We start from the raw sequence: 22025 nt of genomic DNA, 5'->3' as shown, positions 1-22025 counted from the left end.
TTACGAAGAGATTTTTTTTCCCCTCCTCATGGGCTTTGTCTCAGGAAAATTTCCACAAACGGAGGTTCTTCGCAAGGACTTCCTGTCTATGAAATACTTAACCATAAGATTGCTTCCCCACAGATTACAACTTGTTTATCTTCAAAGCCGATGTCAACAGATTCCTATCTAGAACCATTCTCATAAATACTCAGTCTTGGTTCTAACAATCATTACATTGCATTGACCTTCTAGTGGCCTCTGGCCTTGATAAGTGGTGACCTTTTGCTTAGTTAAAAAGAAAAAAACAAACAGATATTGAAAATTTCAGTTAAAAAAAAAGTACAACTCTTCACACCTTAAAAAATGAACTATTTAAACATATTGTAGGATTTGTATTTTTTGGGATAATCTGCAAAGATTTGTATTTTTTGGGATAATCTGCAAAGATTTGTATTTTTTGGGATAATCTGCAAAGATTTGTATTTTTTGGGATAATCTGCAAAGATTTGTATTTTTTGGGATAATCTGCAAAGATTTGTATTTTTTGGGATAATCTGCAAAGATTTGTATTTTCTTTGGAATAATCTGCAAATGTTATAACTTGATTCTAAAATGTTTATCGTTATATAAAATCTATTCTCATGTAATACTTATCTAATTTTTTCTTATTTCAGAACGTTCACAGATATTCCAAAGGCTATCAGCTCATCACCAATATCTCGTCCACGTTCGCCACAAGTTACCTCCTCAATGCGTCGCAAAACAAAACGAGTTTCTACTTTATTCAAGCCACGATCATTGGCTGTGACTGGCGGTGGCAATGGTAGTAATAATAGCAGTGGTAGAAGCGCAAAGGCAGCCTCCGCACTGAGCAGTGTGTCACCTGCATCAACTTCCCCTAAATCCAGTACTGAAGCAGAGGCAGCAGTAGTTGTACCCTCCACTACTGCAGTAGTGTCTGTTTCCACCTCCACTACTGCCTCTATCAACACCACCACCACCACCACCAACACCAACACAACATCTAGCCCTGCAGTGGTCAGTGGGTCAAATGAAGACATCAACACCCGGGTGGAAGGCCATATAACACGACTAGGTACACAAGACATTGCTAGTAACCTGAAGCGCCCACTTTTTGTAGCAACTGATTTTGGTGCAGAGACGACAGGTGCTTCTGACTTTGAAAGTGTGAGTCCATCAAAACGCCAAAGATATTCCCCTGGACAGAAGTACAGCAATTCAAGGATTCTTGCGCAAGCAAAGAGCCATGCTGAGGCCTCACGGTTGCAGAAGACAAGTCAGGGGACCCTAAACTCAACCTGGGGGGGCAGCCAGGAGAAGCAGATATCTCCCGTCACTGCCTCCAATACTCCCTTGATACACCCGCCTCGCCTCCAGGCGGCTTTGTTGCAAGTATCCAAATCTTCGCCACCTGCTGGCCTTACCAGCAACAATGCTAGTAACAATATTAGTAGTAGTAGTAGTAGTGGTAGTAGTAGTAGTGGTGGTAGCAGTAGTAGTGGTGGTGGTAGTAATCTAGATGGTGGCGGCGGCGGCAACACCGATGCCTGTAAGAACTCCTCGCATTCGGGCCAGTCTCGTGTTCTTGCTCAACTGAAATCACCGACCCAGTCGACCGCTTGTGCTGCCATCGTTGTCAAACCTCAGACGAAGCCAAAGTCACATATCCGAAACAGCACTAATTCCAACCAGTCGAAAACCTCTACGACAGCCACACCTAGAGAATCAGACGCTGCTTCACCGTCCAACAAATTTCATACAAATGTGTTTGCGTTGGTTGGTAAATCACGCAGTAACAATAACGTCAGCAACACCAATACTGTTAGCTGTAGTAACTCTACAATAACTACCACTTCTCTCTCGACGAGTAGCAGCAGTAACACTAGCCCCAATACGAACCTCTGCTGTAGCCCTACGACAAAATCCGAGAACTCGCCACTCCTTAATAGTCCGCAGAAGAGTAGCGATGCCGTCAATGTGCAGCGATCACATGAAATCTGTCAATCGGTGTTTGATCGAAATCGAAGTACACTGAACAAAGGCGCGATGGTGTCACTATTGCCAAAGGCAGGCAACGTTGCTATTCAAGTGGCTACAAACCAATTTCAACAACATACATTTGGGGCACCAAGTCTGATCATTGCCCAGCCAGGAATGCTCAGCCCCGGACAACAGAAGATTAGCACGGCCACAACATCGTCATCGTCAACAAGTCCATTGGGGTCAGCCTCAAAGATCTTTTCTCAGTCGGGATCCGTTTCGAATTTGTTTGCTCAGCTGCAAAACACATCTGCAAACAAATCAAATTCTGGACTTTTAGTTATCTGTACAACATCCTCTTCATCGCCACCATCCTCCTCCTCCTCTTCTACTTGCACCTCCTCCTCTACCTCTTCCTCTACTTCCATTTCTACAGCATCAAATGATGACGCCCCTAAGGATGACAGTGCAATAACTTTGAAACTAATCAGCACTACTTCTGAAGTGAACTCTTCCGATAAGAATCCTGTAGTTGCTATTCCAATTACAACAGCCACTTCTGTCTCTTCGGTAAACGCAACTGTATCTGCAATCGATGCAACTAGAACAACAGTCTCTGTTTCAGTTGTAACAAAAACAAAATCTACAGTGTCATCATCATTATCATCCTCATCATCATCCTCATCATCATCATCCTCATCATCAACTATACCACAACCATCATCACCATCATTATCATCGCCGTCTCCATCAGCTGTTCTCTTTTTGCTAACTGAAGATACATCAAAGTCGTCGCCACTAACGACGACAACAGCAACAACACAGACAACATCCCCTCTTTCTTCCCCAACATCCTCGAAAGCAACTACACCATCATCAATTACAAGAACACCACCACCACCACCAACAGAAGTTACGACAACATGTACAACAGGAACGACGACAGCAGTATCTTCTATTGGTATGCCTTTCTCGGCTTCGTCCACTGGCTCGGTGACATCTAATGTACCCATGTCATTTTCTGCTGTGACTATGAGTAAAGGCAGTACAGCTGTGGCTGCTTCTCTTGTAACCACGGCTACGACATCCATGAACAAAGCAATGATGCACACTGACATTGATGACAACATGTCACTACCAACGATCACCTCTGCTCCAGCGTCTACAGCTACGATCACTTCGGCAGAAATACCATCGACAGCGTCAGCTGTCTGTCACACTGATCATTTTAGTTCTAGCAGTTTGGAAAAAGGTTGGGGAAGAACAGGTAAAGATTCAGAAGTAACTACAGCCTCGCCACCACCATTACCTCCTGAAGTGGGGTCAATGATGTTTGTTGCTAACCAACTGGTGGATTCCAGTTCTCAAACAACGGACACTACTCCACTGATAAATCCAAAGTTGCAGGCTAAAAGTCTGCTTACATTGGCTTCGTCGCCAATAACAGCAACAACAACAACAACATCAATTGCAACAACAACCACCATAACATCAAATAAAGTAGCTATTGCTACTGCTTCTTCCTCCTCCTCTTCATCCTCTTCTTCATCATCCTCTTCATCTTCATCATCATCCTCTTTCTCTTCCTATTCCTCATGTGACACTGTCAAGATTGATAGCGGAGTTTTACACTCAAAAGATGAGGAGACCCAAAGTTCCTTCTCTTCGTCCTGCTCGGATAGTTTTGCTTCCATGCCACCCCCACGATCATCCAGTGCTCCTCCTCCCCCTACTAGTAGCCTGTCCAATAGCCAAACTTCCAAACAGGTTGTTGAAAACCCTGCCACCGACAATAACATGTGTCGGTCGGCAAGTGTTGATGACAGTATCAACTCCCTCTACAGTAATAGCCAACAGAAAGGAAGCCCATCATCTCCGTCAACATCTGATGATATGCCAGATGATGCTGTGGCCGGAGATGCTGCTGATACAGAACACAAACTCAACCTAACACAAGAAGAGATAAATTTTTTATCGCGAGCTGGCACTGCTACTGCTCCAGAACAGAAGGATCCTCCAAATAATTCAACTTCTGTTTCGACCGACGTACATAGTAGTTTTCCTTCTCCCTTGTCCCATACTATCCCACTATCGTCATCATCCCTACCATCAACTACTACACCATCAAACGTCGTGTCTGGCTGCCCCACTCCCACTTCCCCGTTATCCCAACTCCTGCAGCCAGACTCAGTAGGCAGTGTCCAGAATATTGCTTTAAATTTAGCTAACAATGTGGAGGCGCATATTTCCAGTCTTTTGAGCACACCTGTTTCAATTATTGCCACTAGCACACCTGTACATGTGATTGGAGCTACCAGCGTAGGCAACCCTGTACATGTGATTCAGTCAACAGTGTTGCCTTCGGTGGTAGCTGCAGCTGCCGCTGCTGCCACTGCAGGCCCCATGCCCAACGGGGGTTGTGGCATCGCTCAGTCACCCAATTGTGCCTGTAGCCTTAAGGCTATGGTCATGTGCAAGAAGTGTGGGGCTTTCTGTCACGACGATTGTATAGGACCGTCAAGACTGTGTGTTACATGTCTCATTACAACGTGACATTGACTGTGTTTTAATTTCAACAAAAATATGGATAAAACTATAAGGAAAAAGAGAAAAAAAACATGAAATTAAAACAATAAAACAATTAAAAATAGAAAAAAAGCTAAAAAATTTTAAAAGTGAGAAAAGAAAAAAAACAATTATAAAAAAAAAATCTTTAAAAAAAAAAAAACTACAATGAAATCGAATTTCTATGAAATAAACAAAAAAAATCCCAAAAAGAAGTGAAAATTGAATGAAAGAAAAGGGTTGGGATGGGAGGGGGGATATATTAATGTTTGAAAGATTGAAAACTTTACATGGTTGCTGTCTGCCTGACTGTATGAATAACCAAAAAGATACCCTTCCTTGTAAATGATGTTCTTCTGTCTTTCTTCAATCTCTTCTTTATCTCTTGCTCAATTTTCTGTGAGAAATTTTGCCGTTATTTTCATATTTTTCTTTCCTTCTTAAAATACTTCTAAAAGAGGAGAAAACAATCATTCTGCCCACATCAATAATCATGTCCTCAAATTTTAATCTTATCAAATATTAGTTATTACCAAAACTTCTTTTTTTCCATTCCTTTTTTTTTTTAATCATGGGGTGGGGGGAAGTGAGGCACGTTGGATTTTGAAAGTTTTTCTCTTAACAAATAGTAAAGCTTTCAAACTTTGTTTCACCTATTTCATTTTTGAGAAACATATTTCTAATAGAATAAAATCATTATGTGAGCCAAAATTAATTCATCAACTTTTCATCTGTATTAAGCTTATCATCTTCTTTGTGTTTTCTCTTTTGTAAGATGAAGATAGCAAATTTGAAATGAAAGCCAGGTTTACTTAACCAGCTTAAAGGGAGACAACCTATATATTTTAATTGCTTGACTCACATATATCCAGGGTGTCCAAAAATTAACCATCTATTTTGATGTTAATTTATATTTCATAATACATGGTTTATTTTGGGACATTCTGTATATATTTATTATGAGCAATACTATACAGTGAAACTTTGATTAGTCATTGATATATGTGGTTTTAAAAATGTGGGAAATCTGGCATTTTGTGCTTAGAAAATCACTTCAGCTAACTGGCCTGTTTCTGGCTGAGGATGAAACTAGTTATTTTCTTAGCTCAATGAGTCAAATTTTGCATACTTTTTGAAATTGCTGGTATGAATTCATAATAAATATATTATGCTCTTACAAACATGAGTTAGCCCTTTTTCCTAAAACGCTATATATATATATATATATATATATATAAATTTAATGTCATATATTACATAAAATTTTATAAGGAGATATAATGTCCTATGTATCTAGTTCCAGTATTTACTTCAACAGTGTTCGATACATGAGTAAAGCTGAGTAGTAAGTTACGAAAAACCACTATGACAATTAAGCAACAGGATTTTCTCCATCTCATCCCTATAAAGACTTGTCAAATTATAATGCATTGCATTGTAATTTGACCAGTTCTTACAGGGATAAAATACATAAAGTTTTCATAACTTCCTCTCCCTCTCTCTCGCTATATATATATATATGACTAATTTATTTCTAGCAGTATATAATGTTATGTATTAAGCTTTTTTGCGGGTGTTATTGTTTATATAGATAATATACCTAAACAAGCGATTTAGTCTGCAGAGCTGGAAGTAAGCAAGGACAATCACAATGTAAAAAATTGAGACTTGCATAGCTAGTTAATCGAGTGGTCCAAGACATTGCCCATTTTAGGCAATCCATCCCTCTTCTGAAGCATAAGTTCAAATCCTGTATGAGTCTTATTTTTTTTTAATTTGTGGTATTCTTTGTTTATATCCAAGCACATGGATCAAAGAATCCACTTGCTTACTAATATTATCTGCACCAAACGATAGCATAAAAATCAGCAGCTTATATATAACATTTAGAAATTGTTGAAAAACAGACAATGCAAATCTTATATATATGTATATATGTTATTTACTTTGAAAAATTGAATTTTTAAGATAAAACATAAGTAATCACCATTTAAAAAAAAAAATTTTTTTATTAGTCTTGTAACTTAATGAATTCGTTCAGTGATCTTAAAGTTTAAATCTCATTGTGAGGTCGCATTGGCAGCATGTGGTAAGATGATGAAATATAGTCCCACTCTTGAAATATGGTTGATAATTGAATACTGTTTAGAAATTATTGGAAGCTAAATAATGTATTTTTTTTCCAAATATATATATATGTATGTATGTATAATTGTGTTTTTATACTCTACTAGATACTTTTGCAGTTTATAAAAGATGGAATTAGTTGCTTTGGATTTAATAATAGTCTTGATTGGGTTAAGATTTTTCTTATATATGAATGTTCCATCTCGATGTAATAAATGATGATAGAAATTAAATAAATAAAAGTAGAAGATATAACAATTTTTCTTTTAGAAGACTGAAATATGAATAATAGATCTAAATGCGATAAATAAAATGTAATGATAGCAAATATTTAGTTCTCTGCTGGTATATATCCATTATAAAAAAAATGACAAATTCTGTTTTTCTAGACATTCTTATGTGTCTTTCTTTTCTATCAAGAGTAATTCAACATTTTGTTGATTAAGAAGGAATAAATGCAACAGAAAACTAAGACAAACTGAGAAAAATTGGTAAGAAGTTATCTTATTAGATGTAATTTGCATTTCTCTAACTTCCATTATCTAGTAATTTTATCATGACATTCAAATACTATTATGAAGTAAGTCTTTTATTTACTTTATTAATTCTGCATATATTACATAGTGAAGATTTGTTGAAATGTATTCCTTTGCATCTTTTAAAAACATTTCTTTCAGTTATTGTTTCTTTTCACCTTCAGTTGAATATGTAAGCTGTTGAAAATACAGTTAATTTTATTTTATTTAAATTTTAATGTATAAACTCCTCTTTCATAGTCTGACCCAAATAGCATGTAAGCTGACAAATCAAACTTTGCTTCTGACTAGTCAATTAACATTTGTTATTGCTGTACCATATTATTAGGAATATAATAACATATTTAGCTACAATTTATTTATTTTTTAAAAATTATTTTGTCTGGCTCAGACAACTGTTCATATGAAACTTTTTAAAATAATCATCTAAAAGTAAAAACCAGCAAGTAGGATAGCCCATTTTTAATATAAGAACTGATAGATGTCTACCTCTAGCTTAAAAAATGTGCAAAGAAATAAAAAATAAAATGTTCACTGCATCCTGGGGAACAGCAGGTATATAAAGCTAGTTATTTATAACTGCAGATGTATTTTTTAAGAGTTGCATTTGTCATTATTTGATAATATCTGTCTACATTTGATTCTAATAATGAACATGATAAAAGATTGTGTTGCTTTTGATAAGAAAAGAAAAAAAAAACTGGAAATCTCGCATCATAATTCAATGAATACCCATCTCTCTATTCGTATATCCGCAACTCCACTATTTTAGTTCAATTCAACTTTCTGGTATTATTAAAATTATCATGGGGAAGGATGTTTTTAACTATATTAGATCAGGATTATTTTAGTGGTCAAAATGGAAGTATATTTCATATGGGGTGGGGGCAGTATAAAACAAAGTCATAATTTATAAGGGAGATAATTCTACACACAATCAATATAGTAAAGCTTTAAAAGACTTTATTTTTGTTTGGACGATTTGTCAATTGAAACCCCTCTTAAACTAATTTAGTAGGTGCCCTTTTTATAATTTAATTAGTTAACATTGATTCTAAGGAAATCGTTAAAAAAAAAATGCTATCAAGCACTATTTCCAGAATACTTGTCGCATAAAACCATTTTATTTCATTTTTTAATAAAAATATTTACATTGAATTTACACTGGTTTATATTCTTCGTGAAGGTATTTCTAATGATTTTTACTTTTTCCCACAACAAATATACTTGCAGAAAAATAAAACTAAAATTTTAGAAGAGTAAAAAGTTTCTAGAAAAAAATAAATCTTAAATTAATATAAAAAACAATCATAGTTTTTCATACACAAAAATTGCTATCAACAAAAAACTTGAAAAAAAAGTGTATTAATGATTTAATGTGATTAATGTGTTTTAAAATAGTGCTAACCACCCAACTTTTAGGATTAGTTAATATTAAATAATTTATTTTTTGTCAAAGCAAGAATTTTCTCTTTTTAATGAGATTTTGATAAAAAGTAACAAAATTGATTTGAGTTTTGTTACATTTAAAACTAACTATCATACTTTATTGTATCGAAGGTAGATTGAATGAGCGGATGAATGGTTAGAAATATTATTTCAAGGGAGACAAATCCAAATTGTGAGATTGAAAGTCGTACAAAGAAGAATGAAAAAATAAATTTAAAAAGTAAAAGATGACAGGGAATTATTGGAAAATTAGGATTAACTACTTTACTAGAAAGAAAAATCAGATGTGATTTAATTACAATGATCAAAACTAGCGGGATCTATGGAAATCCCACAGCGGCATCTTTCACATGTAATATATACACCCTACAATATTATTGGAACCCTTTTGTAAAAACTATAAAAGTATTCATCTAAGTAATATGGTTAATGTAATATCAGAATATATATGGTTATTATGGTTTATCTTCAATATCCTTATAGGAGTCTGTGACATATTTCCATTGTATGGACGCCTAGCACGAACAGAAACTCCACAATATCATTATACCATCTTTAGACAGAACAGATACTACTCTTGAATCCTAGCCAGAAGACCAAGAAGATATATTTTTGTTGCTATGTATGGACCAAAAGTGACATATTTTTTTTTTTTTTTTTGTTACATTGCGTCTTTAGTAATCGAGAAATCCTATTTATTAAAAAGGAGGATAGAAAGTAATAAAACGCTACGAACATTAAATTAGTATCTCTATGTACTAATTTAATGTTCGTAGTATGCTATCACATTCTATCCTCCTATAAATAGGATCTCCCAATCGAATAATTTATAATCTGGAAACTGTGACACATGTACATATGTTAAATATTTTTCTTTTAGTTTCATGCCAATTAAAACTCCATAAATACTTATTTAGAATCTACCTCCTTTTTTTTTTTATTTTTTTTTTTTATTTAGAAAAATGAACACATTTGAGTATAGAAATTGTAAAAATAAAAGAAAAATAAACACAGTATTGTTTTTGAGATGTGAATTCATTCATTTTTTTTTTAATCTTGAGTTCATTTTAAAACAGTAAAACATTTTCTATAGTGATAAATAAAGCAATATTTATTCAAACTCTTTCATTGTTTAAAATAAAATACAATCATAAAACAATGCAACTATCTTATAGTTAAAACCAATTGAAACTAAGGATTAATTTATTTTACTTGTAAGTGTTTAAATAATAATGAACAATGTGAGGCAGTTGTGAGCTATGTGAAGTAGACACTGGCTGAAATACAAAATCAAAGTTCAAAATTTTATATTTTTTTGTTTTTTTTTACCTGTAAAAGTTCTACTTGTTTAAAGAGCAAGAAGATAATCCATCAGTCCCATATTTGAACTTGTAACTCTAAAATTATTTATCTGGGTGACCGCATTGCAGCAGTGGAATTGCACATTTTTCATTGAAACATTTGCTAGGAGCTTTAGCCATTACAAATTGTAGATTCATTCAGAAATAATCAAATTCCAGATATTTGGATTTCACAACAGTTGTTAACCAGGTTTTTTTAGCCATGTTTAAGATGAAATTTAATGTTTAGATAGTTAAAAATATCAATCCAATTAATACTTAGACCTATTTGAAAGAAGACCACGGCTAGGTAAGTAAATAGATCTGTAACTTAATGCTTAATAGCACTAAATTTGGTTCATACTAAAATCTTGTGGGAGGGAATTACTAAGAAAAAATAAATTAATTGATAAAATAAACAACTGTGTAGAATATTGAGTGTCCTCTGACAGAGATAATCTCTTAAAGGATATTAGATATCCTTTGATTTTTTTAAATCTGTCTTGATTCTGTTTTTAACACTATTCCTTTTATCAGTTAAATAATCGATTTACACAAAAATAATATTTGTTAACTGCTATTTGGACATTTATTTGACTGTGAATCCTAAAATAAATGTGCAAGTGTGTAATAACCTTTTGGCTACGTATCTAAATATTAAATCAGTTTTGTGTAAATTGTTGCGTCTATATTTGAAGTAAACTTGAAACGTCCATCTTCATAATTATGCTATTCTTCACTTGCATCCTCACCTTTTTCATGCCATGAAATTTTGGAAATGAAAATTGAATATCTTCGTGCAAAAGTTACTAAAAATTGTTTTTCATTTTTTTAATGCTTCTAAATGATCAAATGGTTTCTGAAAAAGAAAGCTTCATGGAAATCGTTTGAGAAATTTTTGATATAAAAAAGAAAAAAAAAATGATAAAAGATAAACATGACTTTGGTATATTTTGCACTGAGCATTTTAATTTTTACCAAATGTTATAAATTAATCTTACAGGCAATTTTGCACAAAGTTTTGGACCACCCTCACCCCATTTTTTAATAACCTCTCCCAAATAAGAAAGGGTTATTAACTTCAGGGGAATTTTAAAAAAATATAAAAATGATAATAATAATAATAATAATGCTACTTAGCTATGATCTTTGTCAAACAGGCTTGTTTGATCCTAGATAACATCATAGTTTGATGCAATCAAAACATTGAAAAGGTCAATACTGGATGATGGTTAAAAAAAATGTTTAAGTTTTCTAAAAATTAAAGTTTCATTTAAAAAATGTAAAGAAAGTATTACAATCTGAAACTGAACTTTATTCATTAGTTTTTTAAAAAATGGCTTAATTTAAAATGAATAATTAAGTTTAGTGTTGTTTCTGCTTAAAGTAAATAAAATATTTCATAAATTTTCACGAGTAAAATTCATTTATTTGGATTGTGAACAATCTGAAAATAATTTTTTATACAAATTTTTAGAATAAAAAATATGAAAAATTAAGCAATAAATACAACCTATTTGTTGTAAAGAAAATATTGTTGGTTACGATGTGTCTAAGCAAAATACAATCAAATACTGCACTTATGAATTTAAGGAACAAAGAAACAGTAATTAAATAAATATACAAATTCAATGCAAATGATAATTACATAAAAAATTAAAACAAATGTTAAATGTATATGGTAAAACATTTAGCTCCCAGAATGGCTGCCAAATTTTATCAACTTTTTTCTGATTTACCAAGTGGTAACTATTGTATAAATTTTCTAGCTGATTTTTGCGGATTTTACTTATGGGAGGGACTGTTAAAGTTGCCAACATTCTAAATGAAAGTGATTTTTGTGGAACAAATTGGATTTGAACTTGAGGCACTTTGGTTGTTAGTCCGTATCCTTAACCACCGTCACCTCCCTAAAAAAAAAAAAATTAGAGGACCTCTATTTGAAAGTTGCAGTTCATTTCAGGGATTTTGAAATCTTGTTAGGCGACAGTTAACACCAACCACTGATGCCAACAGAAAAACAAGAATCAATGGAAAGGCCTTCTTTTTATGAAGGACTCAATTTAGCACTATTTTAAAACACTTTATCATATACAACCTATTTTATTCAATTTCTTTTTGACAAAAATGCTTCATTTAATTTAGTGCATTTTTCTACTAATTTTGTAGTCTGCTCTAGTCTATTCAACATGTCTTCATCTGTTTCCAACAAACATAGCCATTGTGATGTGGTGCATTATGGGAACAGATAAATTTGTAGAAAAATATGAGTGAAGAAAAACTTTGAAAATATTTCATACACATATAATATATAAAAATAATGTTGTACTTAAATAGCATTTAAGATGACGAATCAAACTTTAATTCTGACTAGTTAACATTCATTTATTTATTGTTATATCATGTTAATTGTACTAGACTAATATATTGTGCTACAATTTGTTTTTTAACGAAATACATAATCCAATCTAGTAGTTTTTCAATATGTATAAATTCTTAAATAGTCACCTTTTTAAAGAAAAAAAAAAAATAGCTAAGTGAAATAACTATTATTCTTTCATTGAAAATTACCATACCTTGCTTTTGTTTTCATTCCAGATTTGCTAACAGCTATATTTTCTTTTATAAACAAAAGTGAAGGTCCATGGTTACACATTATTAGTTTTTTTGTGTGAGTTTTTTTTTTTTTACTTGCATTTTGCTTTGTTCTTATTACAATCAAAACCAAGTTCATTTTCAACTTAGATATTGAACATAACAAAAAAGAAGGTATGGTTATAGGATATAAAAAAATTACAAAAAAGGTTTGAATATAATGGCTCCTGAGCAATGATGGGGTTGGTACAGTTAGTAAGAGATAAAATTAGATTAATATTAATTTTAAATCCTTATTCTACAAACTTTTTTATAAAATTAAATTAAACTTTTTTAAGCCATATAAAATGCTTCAAAATAGTTCCAAATTACACTTTTTAGGATTCCCCATTAGTTAATATTAACCAGAGAAAGTTTTAATTTCTTTAAGCTTTTGTTTACCACATGAAATAGAAGATAAAAAATGCCATGTTTTTTTCTTTTAGAAACATCCAAGGAATCTAGAACAGTCTCTGTTTTCTCTATTACTGGTCAAGTTTGACTGTAAGATTGCCCAAGTGAGAGAACAATCATTTTAATGAAACATTTGTCATTGATACCCTTTCCTTTTTTTTCTTCCCCCCCCCCCCCCTTTCTCTCTCTTACGGCTGCAGAGTGACTCCCACAGATAAATGTCTTCAATATTTCTGTTTGTTTACACTGGTGTTTTACAAACCAAAAACAATAACCGCCAAGATCACACACTCTTTCCTTTTTTTCTCTCCTTTTCCCAGTATTCTTCCACCAATGGAAATTGTCATCCAATCATGTAGTCACATTCGTATTCGTCTGCGTTGAAACTGTTCTAGGTTTGACAGTGTCTTTCTTTCCTTTTTTTTTTTTTTTTAAACCCCTACTTTCCTACCTCTCTCTATTCTTCTCTTTCTTTCTCTTTGATTCAGGGGAGAGCACTCATTGCAGCTGCATGGGTTGTCTCTTCTCATTGTATTAATGGGGAGATAATCCGTCCAGCTTCGATGGGTCATCCCCTCCATCTCCTCCTCTAATGTTAACTAGGCAACAGCATTAAATTAAACTAAGTGACACTCACAAAGATGTGTACACACAGATTGTTAGCGCTACATAACAGTCACAAGAATACAACAACCAAAATACAAGAACACATTGTCGTGACTATAGAGTGCTGCTCAGGTAGATGTTCGGTAACTTGGATATGAGAATCTTTCTATTGACCTATTTATTTGTTCACTTATTTTTTCAAAGAAAAATAAAGAGGTTATCAAATGTATAATCTATTTTTGTGTCAGTTGATTGATTTTTCATCATAGTCTTGTGTGTTTTCATTTTAATTTCACAATTCAGACACTTTGATTATCGATTGCAATCAACTTGCAATACCATATTGACCAGGCTTATACACACACACACAACAGAAATATTTAAAAGGTAATTATCTTCTGTCCTGTTTCTGAAATTTTGAGACATGGAATTACAATTTGGATTATTTGGACTACTGTTCTCATCTAAAGTGTTATTTTCATGTTTCGGTCCATGTCATCTCTGACGGTTTTCAGGTATATATTGTTGAACTCTAGGAAATTCTTTCTTTTAAACTTGGAATTTCAAATGGAATTCTGAATAGAAGTTCTAAATAATTTGCAATTGTATTTCAAGTGTTGTTCACACTGAGGATTGAACCTTCAACCGTCAGAAGAGTATAAATTAAACTGAATTTTACCAAGTATTGAAACCAATATGTCACAGGTTCTCATAGCTAATAGAACAAGAACATGCTACCCCCATAGATTAAAGGTTCTGTTTGAAATTCCATGCAAACTTGTGTTCGACAAGATAAACCTGAAGAAGATTATATCGACCAAATTGTGAAAATAAAAGTCAAGATGAGAACATTAGTGTGAAAAATCCAAATAATTTGGAATTTTTGTTTTTTGTCCTATTTAAATGTTTTATTAAATGTTCATTTTTGTTGTTTATCCAAAAACATATCGAGCCATTTGTGTATGCAAGATCTGCTGCCTTTGATTGGATCTATTCTGACTAGTAGTTTGACTTTTCATCTTATTTATAAATATAATATAAATATTGTGGTTTCAGATGAAAAATAATCAGCTATAACAACTCAGTTATTTTTTTTCATCTTAAAACTTTTTCCTGCATTTATTTTTTATTTTATTTATTTATTTTTGAGAGATTTTTGGAAATTCGATTTTTTTTTTTAATGATTTTTAATATTTCTAATTATTTTCCTTCAGTAGTTACTAATGAATGTGAAAATCAAAACAAAAACAAAATTCTTTTGGTTTAAAACGTTTGTCTTTCAAATCAGTTTTTCTTGAACTTATTTATTAAAAGGAATGAGGCCAACAACGTTATATGATGCATTTAAAATCTTGAACACTTTGGAATAAGAACAAAAATAATAAAAATATTGAATTTCAATTGTCATGAAATTAATAAAATATCTAAAAATTATGAAATATGATAAAGTAAAAATTAGGTTATAGTCAGTATAACATACTTCCTAATTTCTGGCATAGCGCTACCAGAAACGGTAACACGGAAAATCAGTTCCTTTGCTTTTATTATTCTTAAGTATTTCTATTATGTAGTGGTTTATTGAAATAAAGTATAAGAAAAGAACATTATTGAAAAATATACAATAAAAATTAACAAAATTATAAAAAGATAAAAATAACACAATTAGTCTTTATTTGCACTTTTAATAACAAAATGAAAAAAAATTAGTTATTTTATTTGAAATTTTATTAGAAATGTTTGAAATTATAAAATAATTTTTTTTTTTTTAATAAGTTTTTTATTTGAATTTATATAATAAATATATGTTTATGAAAGTATAAAAACATGTTATTTTACAAATTAAATTATTGGAATAAAAAAAAAAAAGTTTCAAACATCATATATATGCAGGAGAGAAAAAAATTGAAGTAACTGATTTGCCTTGTTACTGCTTTCGGTAGTGCTATGCCAGAAATTAGAAAGTATGTTAGCTGACTATAACCAAAAATTAATTATTGATGAAAATAGTTTCCGAAAAAACTGCAAGTTATATTTAAATAATAAACAGAATTCCAAACTATCAGTTATTTATGTAATTTATCTTTCAACTTAATAATGGCATCTCAATAAATTGGGAAATCATGAAAATACATGTTTTATGTAATAATGTTGTAATATGTTATTAATTATCATATTCCAAAACTCATGTAAATTGATCAAGTAGTTTTATTCTTAACTATAAAAATAAAATTTTATGAGCAAGCAAAAGAGACTGACTGGTGTTACCATTTTGCAGAAAAAAGGAGAGATAACTCCGTTATAATTCAAACTTGAGAGATCAGCCTTATAATGCCACAATTTCTCACGAATCGCTTAAAATGATTTAAAATTAAATTTTTTTTCTAAAACAAAAACTATTTGATCAATTTACATGATTTTTTTAAACATGATCTTTTTGTTCTGTCACAGGTACATACACCATATATATATATATATGGAATGATGGACAACCACCTAAAATTGTCCAAATTATATAACTTTACAAAAGCAATACAAAAAAAATAAAGAAGTTCAAAAATTAAAAAAATTCAGTGAGTTGCAATTTTCAGTAATTCCATTTTTATTTATTTTTTGTTCTCAAAAGCAAATACATATCTATTAAGAGGAATGGATCGGTCAGAATATAACTTGTAATCAAACAAATTTGGATAGAAAAATCCAGTGCAGATCCCATTTTAACTAATAAATACAAAATCTATAAAAAAGTCAAGTCTCGCCAAAGATAATTACTCAACTATGTAGTTAAAAAAAAAAGAAAAAAACAGAAATTAGCAAAGAAATTTTATTAATTATATAATAAAATTTGTTTTATTTGGCAATTTAACACTTTAGGGGTTTATTAGTTAATCAAATGTTTAAGTTGTTATTACATCCATAAGTAAGGGGAATTGTAAGTTCATAACTTTCCCAAGGTTGTTAGTACATAAATTTTAGAAATATAATCAAATTTGAACTCTACATAGAATGACATTAGTTTGGGAAATAACCTTTGTGTGTTTTTCAAAATGGCTTATTTTCATTTTTTTAATGTTAGATTATTTATGGCACCCATGGAACAAGTTCCTAAACCTTCCCCATTAAATGAAGGTGGTTAACTGCAGTTTTGTGTTCACAGCATCATCTAAGTTGACAGATGTTCCACAAATGCACACCTTCAAGTGTTTGATGCTTTGTGATGATGGTAACATTCTTGGCAAAGTGGCTGTGGGCATCAATCCGCCATTGTTCAAATGGCACATCAACATCAGCATTCTTTATAACTGCAAGATCAGTGACGTCTCGAAGCAAAGATCTACTGGACTGTTGTGAAGAGCCACCACTTTGTACAGCTCAAAATGCTTATTGAAAATAGGGAAGGCGCAGCAGAGATTTATTGTTCTAGAAACCAAAATGCTCAGCTGGGTCTCTGGAAGGTCACTGTTCAAGTACATCTGTAATGATGACATCTGAAGTTGCTACAGCCTCATGCCAATTGAGGGAAAGGTGACTCAGATGGTTCAGATGTGCTGAAGGCTAACAAAATTATAAAATTTGCTTTCAGTTAGAAATTGTCAGGAAGCAGCTGAGAAAGTCGATGACAAGATAGGCAGGTGTCTTGCACAATGATCTCTGTAAAACCGGTATTCACTCGCACCAAATCTGTGATTGACGGCACTATGTGGATTTAATTAGCTTCTTCCAAAGGAGGAAGTTCCATGGGAGTATGAAATTCACAAGCGGTCCCCAGTCACAGGGGAGATGATAACGTTAGGTTTTAGCAACTCTTGCAAGGAGGTGTCGACATCCTCCTACATACAGTACCTGGAATTTTCAAATTAATCACCCATCTGATACTGACCAGACTCAACGTTGCTTAACTTCAGCAATTTTAGCTACGAGGAGGGGGGAGGGGAGATAATTCATCCCCATAAATAATCAAATTCTACCCAATTTACGCCATGCTAAGTAGAGCAATTAATAAACAATAAAATTGATGATTAAAATAAAAATTGAAAGATGTACAATATTTATGAATCAATTAAATATTCAAACAAGGAATCAAAATAAAGAATATTGCTTAATGCATGAATTTTCAAAGAAGCTCTTTTCATGAAAGGGTAAAAATCATTAAAAAATATATTACTGGGTAGCATGAATTTGAAAATATATATTAAAAAATAATGGGAATTAAAAGGCATTTTCAATAGAAGTAAAAATATGTAAATGTGTGTGTATAACACAAGATATTACACTGGAACAAATTCTTACAATTATTTGAATTTCTTTTAGATAAAGCTGATACTATGAACATATTTGTGGATAATTTTAATTTTTACTATAGCAGTATAAATAACATGCTTTCTAATTTTCTTTATGTTAATTCAAAACTTGTCACCCGCAGTTGAATTCTAATATAACTATCATTAAGATAGTAAAGCTAATTTGTAAACTTCACAGGAACAGAGATTTGCATGTCTGAGGTTGAGTAAACAACTCTTAATGAATACATTCACTCATATTTTTCTAAAGCCTCAAAGAATCCACATCTTTTTTCCATTTACCAATTGGTAGAATTGTCAAACCAGCCTGTAAAACAGACATTAAACCAAATATGACTAACTTGCAAAAGTAATATACATTAATACATATTAAACTAGCAATTATTATTATTTATTTTATTTTTTTTTTTATTATTGAATATGTACTCTACATAAATTGTTGAATAAGAGTTGGAATTTATGTTGTTGATCTAAAGCAGAGTTGTTTCTGAATTTTTTTAGATGAGAATTAATTTGTATTATTTGGCTTATTTAGACTCCTATTCTCATCTTGTGTGTTATTTACATAACGTTTTTGGTTTCTGTAACCTCCAATCTTCAGGTGTATCTTGTCGAACTTGGGAATCTGCTGAGAATTTAGAATGGCACCTTTTGACTACTTCTAAACCTCTGGTGTAGTGGACAAAGTATTTGAAGTTCAGTTGAAAGTTATGCACTTATTCTAATTCATGTTGTCTAAGAATGTCAAGCAAAGGAGTTTGAACATTTTGAGAAGGACGCTATCAGGCATGATGATTGTTAGAAATGTTTCTCAGAGTTGTTAAAGGAAAGAAGCCTTGTTTTGGTTGAGTAAAATGTGACCATCCATTTTTGGCCTTATTTTATGACAGACTGCAGATCAATTTTCTATGGTTTCAGCCATTGCTTTGCTTATGTGGGCATTTGCTTTGCCTTCATGTTGGGAAAAGAGCATGGTTTTATCAACTAATGCACTTATCTCAGACGTGATTACATCAGAAATATCATTTACGAAGATCAGGAATAATATAGCAAAATTAAGGAGTGGGGTGGTTTGCTGAGTCCAAGGTGGAGTTTAGAACAAATCGTTTGACAAGTAATTTAGCCTTGTCCGTTACTGTGGAAGTAACTGCAAGGTGGTTCGATAGTAGGGGATTTTTGATTGCCCATTGTTCATGACACTATTATAGATGATCCAGGAATCACAAGTTCATAATTTCTGTGACTCAATGTGATTTTTGGTGTGATACTGTAGATTGCTACCCCCCTTTCCCTAAAAGAGTATAAGTGATTCATAAAAAAAGGAAAAAGTTAGAAGTAAAAAAAAAAAAAAAAATAAAATAAAAAAAGTCATGACAGTGGTTAGAAACAATTCGTAGAAATAGTAGGATTAATACACAAAAGCAGTCAGCTGGAAGTGGCTAATAGAGTGAATGAAAGTAGTCGGTTTCCATTAAGCAGGTGTAGTGGTGACTAAGACAAAAGACTGGACATAGGATTTCCGATCTTGAACTCAGTATATTTAGAAGTTAAAATTAGTTTGGCACAGGTGATGATAGTTTGTGGCTTGGAGCAGGGCTTTACCAGACCTGAGATTAGCTGACTTTAATCAAACAATAGTGATGATCTCGACAGCCGGATTATCTTAATTGAGCCTTGATTGATTCACTGGAGATGTTGGCGTTGGAAGATTCTTTCCCACGATGGTATCACACACACACTCGGAGAACAACTGATATCTACAAAATGTGTTGGAATTTGTTTTTTCTTGTAAGTTTGGGGGGGTTTATTTTTTTCCATATACTTGTAAATCAGTGCTCACGCTGTTGGTGATCGCCAAAACAAGCCAACAAGAATAAGAAAAAAAAACACGGCAGACAAGTGTTAAGGTCAGCAGTAACAAGGGTCAACATGATTCTACACTAGTTATGTCAGTATATCTATTCTTAGCTACTGCTATAGTTTCTTGATGCTACATGCTCTTTTTCTTTTTTTTAAATTAGCATTAGCTGGGGATGGGGCATCCAGTAGGATACTAGATATTCACCTGCAATCTCCTACTTTCCAACCTTTTTAAGATTCTAATCATCCTTCTAAGTGCAATTGTTTGTATATCTCTACTTTGTTCACTGGGTATATTTGCCAGATAGTTTTTGAAATACTCTTTCATAAGTCTGGTTGCTCCTGTGATTGCTAGAATAATGGAGATTTTTCTAAGATTCCAGTTACTTTTCATCTACATAAAATCTTGGTATTTTATTATCTTTTCTCAGTTCTGTTTAACCCAGCGTCATTAAGAGACACTAACTTTTAAGGTTGTTTCTTTGTCTTTCTTGTCTCATATCACAGGTTTATTTAAACTTTACTTGTATTCACTGAAATGACAAAATGTTTGGTGCTAAAACAAGAGTAGCTGCACAGGTTGAAGTTAACGTTTGGGGAGCAGTTTTCTCTTGCAAATCATGTATGGATATAGCAGTTATAATTATTTTTCTTGCAGAGGAATATTCCTACTAGTTGATTTGGTTACACACTGACTAACCAGTTTGCAGGTCACACTGATTCCGTCTGTGCAATGAAAAACTATTTCAGCATCTTTGTGAGTCAAGGTCGGTATGCAAAGAGAACTCTGAAAGCAACAAAGAAAGATGCCCCCTTCCTCTCTCTTCTGTTCTGTTCACTGGATGCTAAAGCATCGATTATCTTTTCTTAAAGATAACTGCTGTCAGACTTGCTAATGCTGAAAGAACTTTCTAACTTTCCTTTTTTCAATCGGACACGATCCAACTTTCTTCCACCTATACTGTTTGGTAAAGGTAATTGAATAATTTTTTTTGTTGTAAAAAAAAAGTCATAAGTAAAGACTTATTTTCACTCATAAAGAAATGTCTCTGCTAGGTGATTCCGTTACAAACTAACCAATCAGCTTGTAGAACGCATTGATTTCATCCATTTGTCTCCTGAAGAACTTAATAAAGCCCTAGTCCAGCACCTAACAGCTGCTAAACTCTTGACTGACAAACAATATGGATTCAGGCAAGCCCGTTCAACAGCAGATATCTTAACTGTAGTTTCTGAACGTATATACCGTTCATTGGATAAAACAGGGGAGGGTAGAGCGGTGGCCCTTGATATATCTAAGGCTTTTGACAGGGTATGGCACGATGGTCTTCTAAGGATAATTAGATCATATGGAATCACTGGAAGAATTCATAACGTAATTAAATCCTTCTTAAGTAATAGAAAAATCAAAGTTGTCCTCGACGGACGTACATCCAAACAATATGACATAAATGCGGGAGTGCCTCAGGGGGTCTATCCTTGGACCTCTATTGTTCCTGATATTCATAAACGACCTCCCTGATAATATTGTTTCGGAGATGGGTATATTTGCCGATGACACCACTCTCTATAACAGATATGAGGCGAAAACAAATGAACACATATCCAAGAAAATGGCAGAAACACTAGAGGATGACCTCCAATCCGTAGTGGAATGGGGACAAAAATGGTTGGTCTCATTCAATGCTGCTAAGACTAAGCTTGTTTCCTTCAATAACTACAAGAAACCTTCTCTACCACCAATAGCAATGGCCAAGAACACATTGCCTGAAAGTACTTCTTTTAAACTCCTCGGCCTAACGTTTACAGGGAATATGAACTGGAATAGATACATTGAGAGCATTGCCAAGGCTGCTGCAAGGAAGGTTGGCTCCCTCTACCGTGCTAGAAAACTACTTACGCCTGCCAGTATCCTATACCTCTATAAGGCAACCATTCGCCCATGTATGGAGTACTGTTGTCACATCTGGGCTGGAGCATCTGCTGCTTGTCTCTCGCTCCTGGACAGGGTTCAAAAAAGAGTCGCAAACCTGATAGGTCCTGAACTGTCATCTGGGCTTCAACCTCTGTCCCATCGACGAGATGTTGCATCCCTCTGCCTGTTCTACAAATACTTTAATGGTGAATGCTCTGACGAACTGCAAACACTTGTACCTCCCCGACGTAACTACCCCCGACAAACCCGACAAGCTACTAAGTCTCATCCCTTTACA

At 33.0% G+C, this 22025-nt stretch overlaps 1 protein-coding gene across 1 annotated transcript in view; it reads left to right on the top strand.

The window, feature by feature from the left end:
• Positions 1-4760, top strand: part of LOC145259263 (uncharacterized) — a 235693-nt gene extending 230933 nt beyond the window's left edge. Inside the window, exon 11 of the mRNA XM_080117101.1 lies at positions 657-4760. Coding sequence (XP_079973227.1) covers positions 657-4536 — 3880 coding nt within the window. The 3' untranslated portion in view covers positions 4537-4760. The remainder of the gene's footprint in view (positions 1-656) is intronic.
• Positions 4761-22025: the final 17265 nt, after the last annotated feature.

This window comes from Euprymna scolopes, chromosome 3 (genome assembly GCF_053919585.1).
Source record: "Euprymna scolopes isolate OS-2025 chromosome 3, ASM5391958v1, whole genome shotgun sequence".
Taxonomy (NCBI): domain Eukaryota; kingdom Metazoa; phylum Mollusca; class Cephalopoda; order Sepiida; family Sepiolidae; genus Euprymna; species Euprymna scolopes.
Note: the sequence above shows the minus strand (reverse complement) of the source record. Positions and strands in the feature narration are given on the sequence as shown.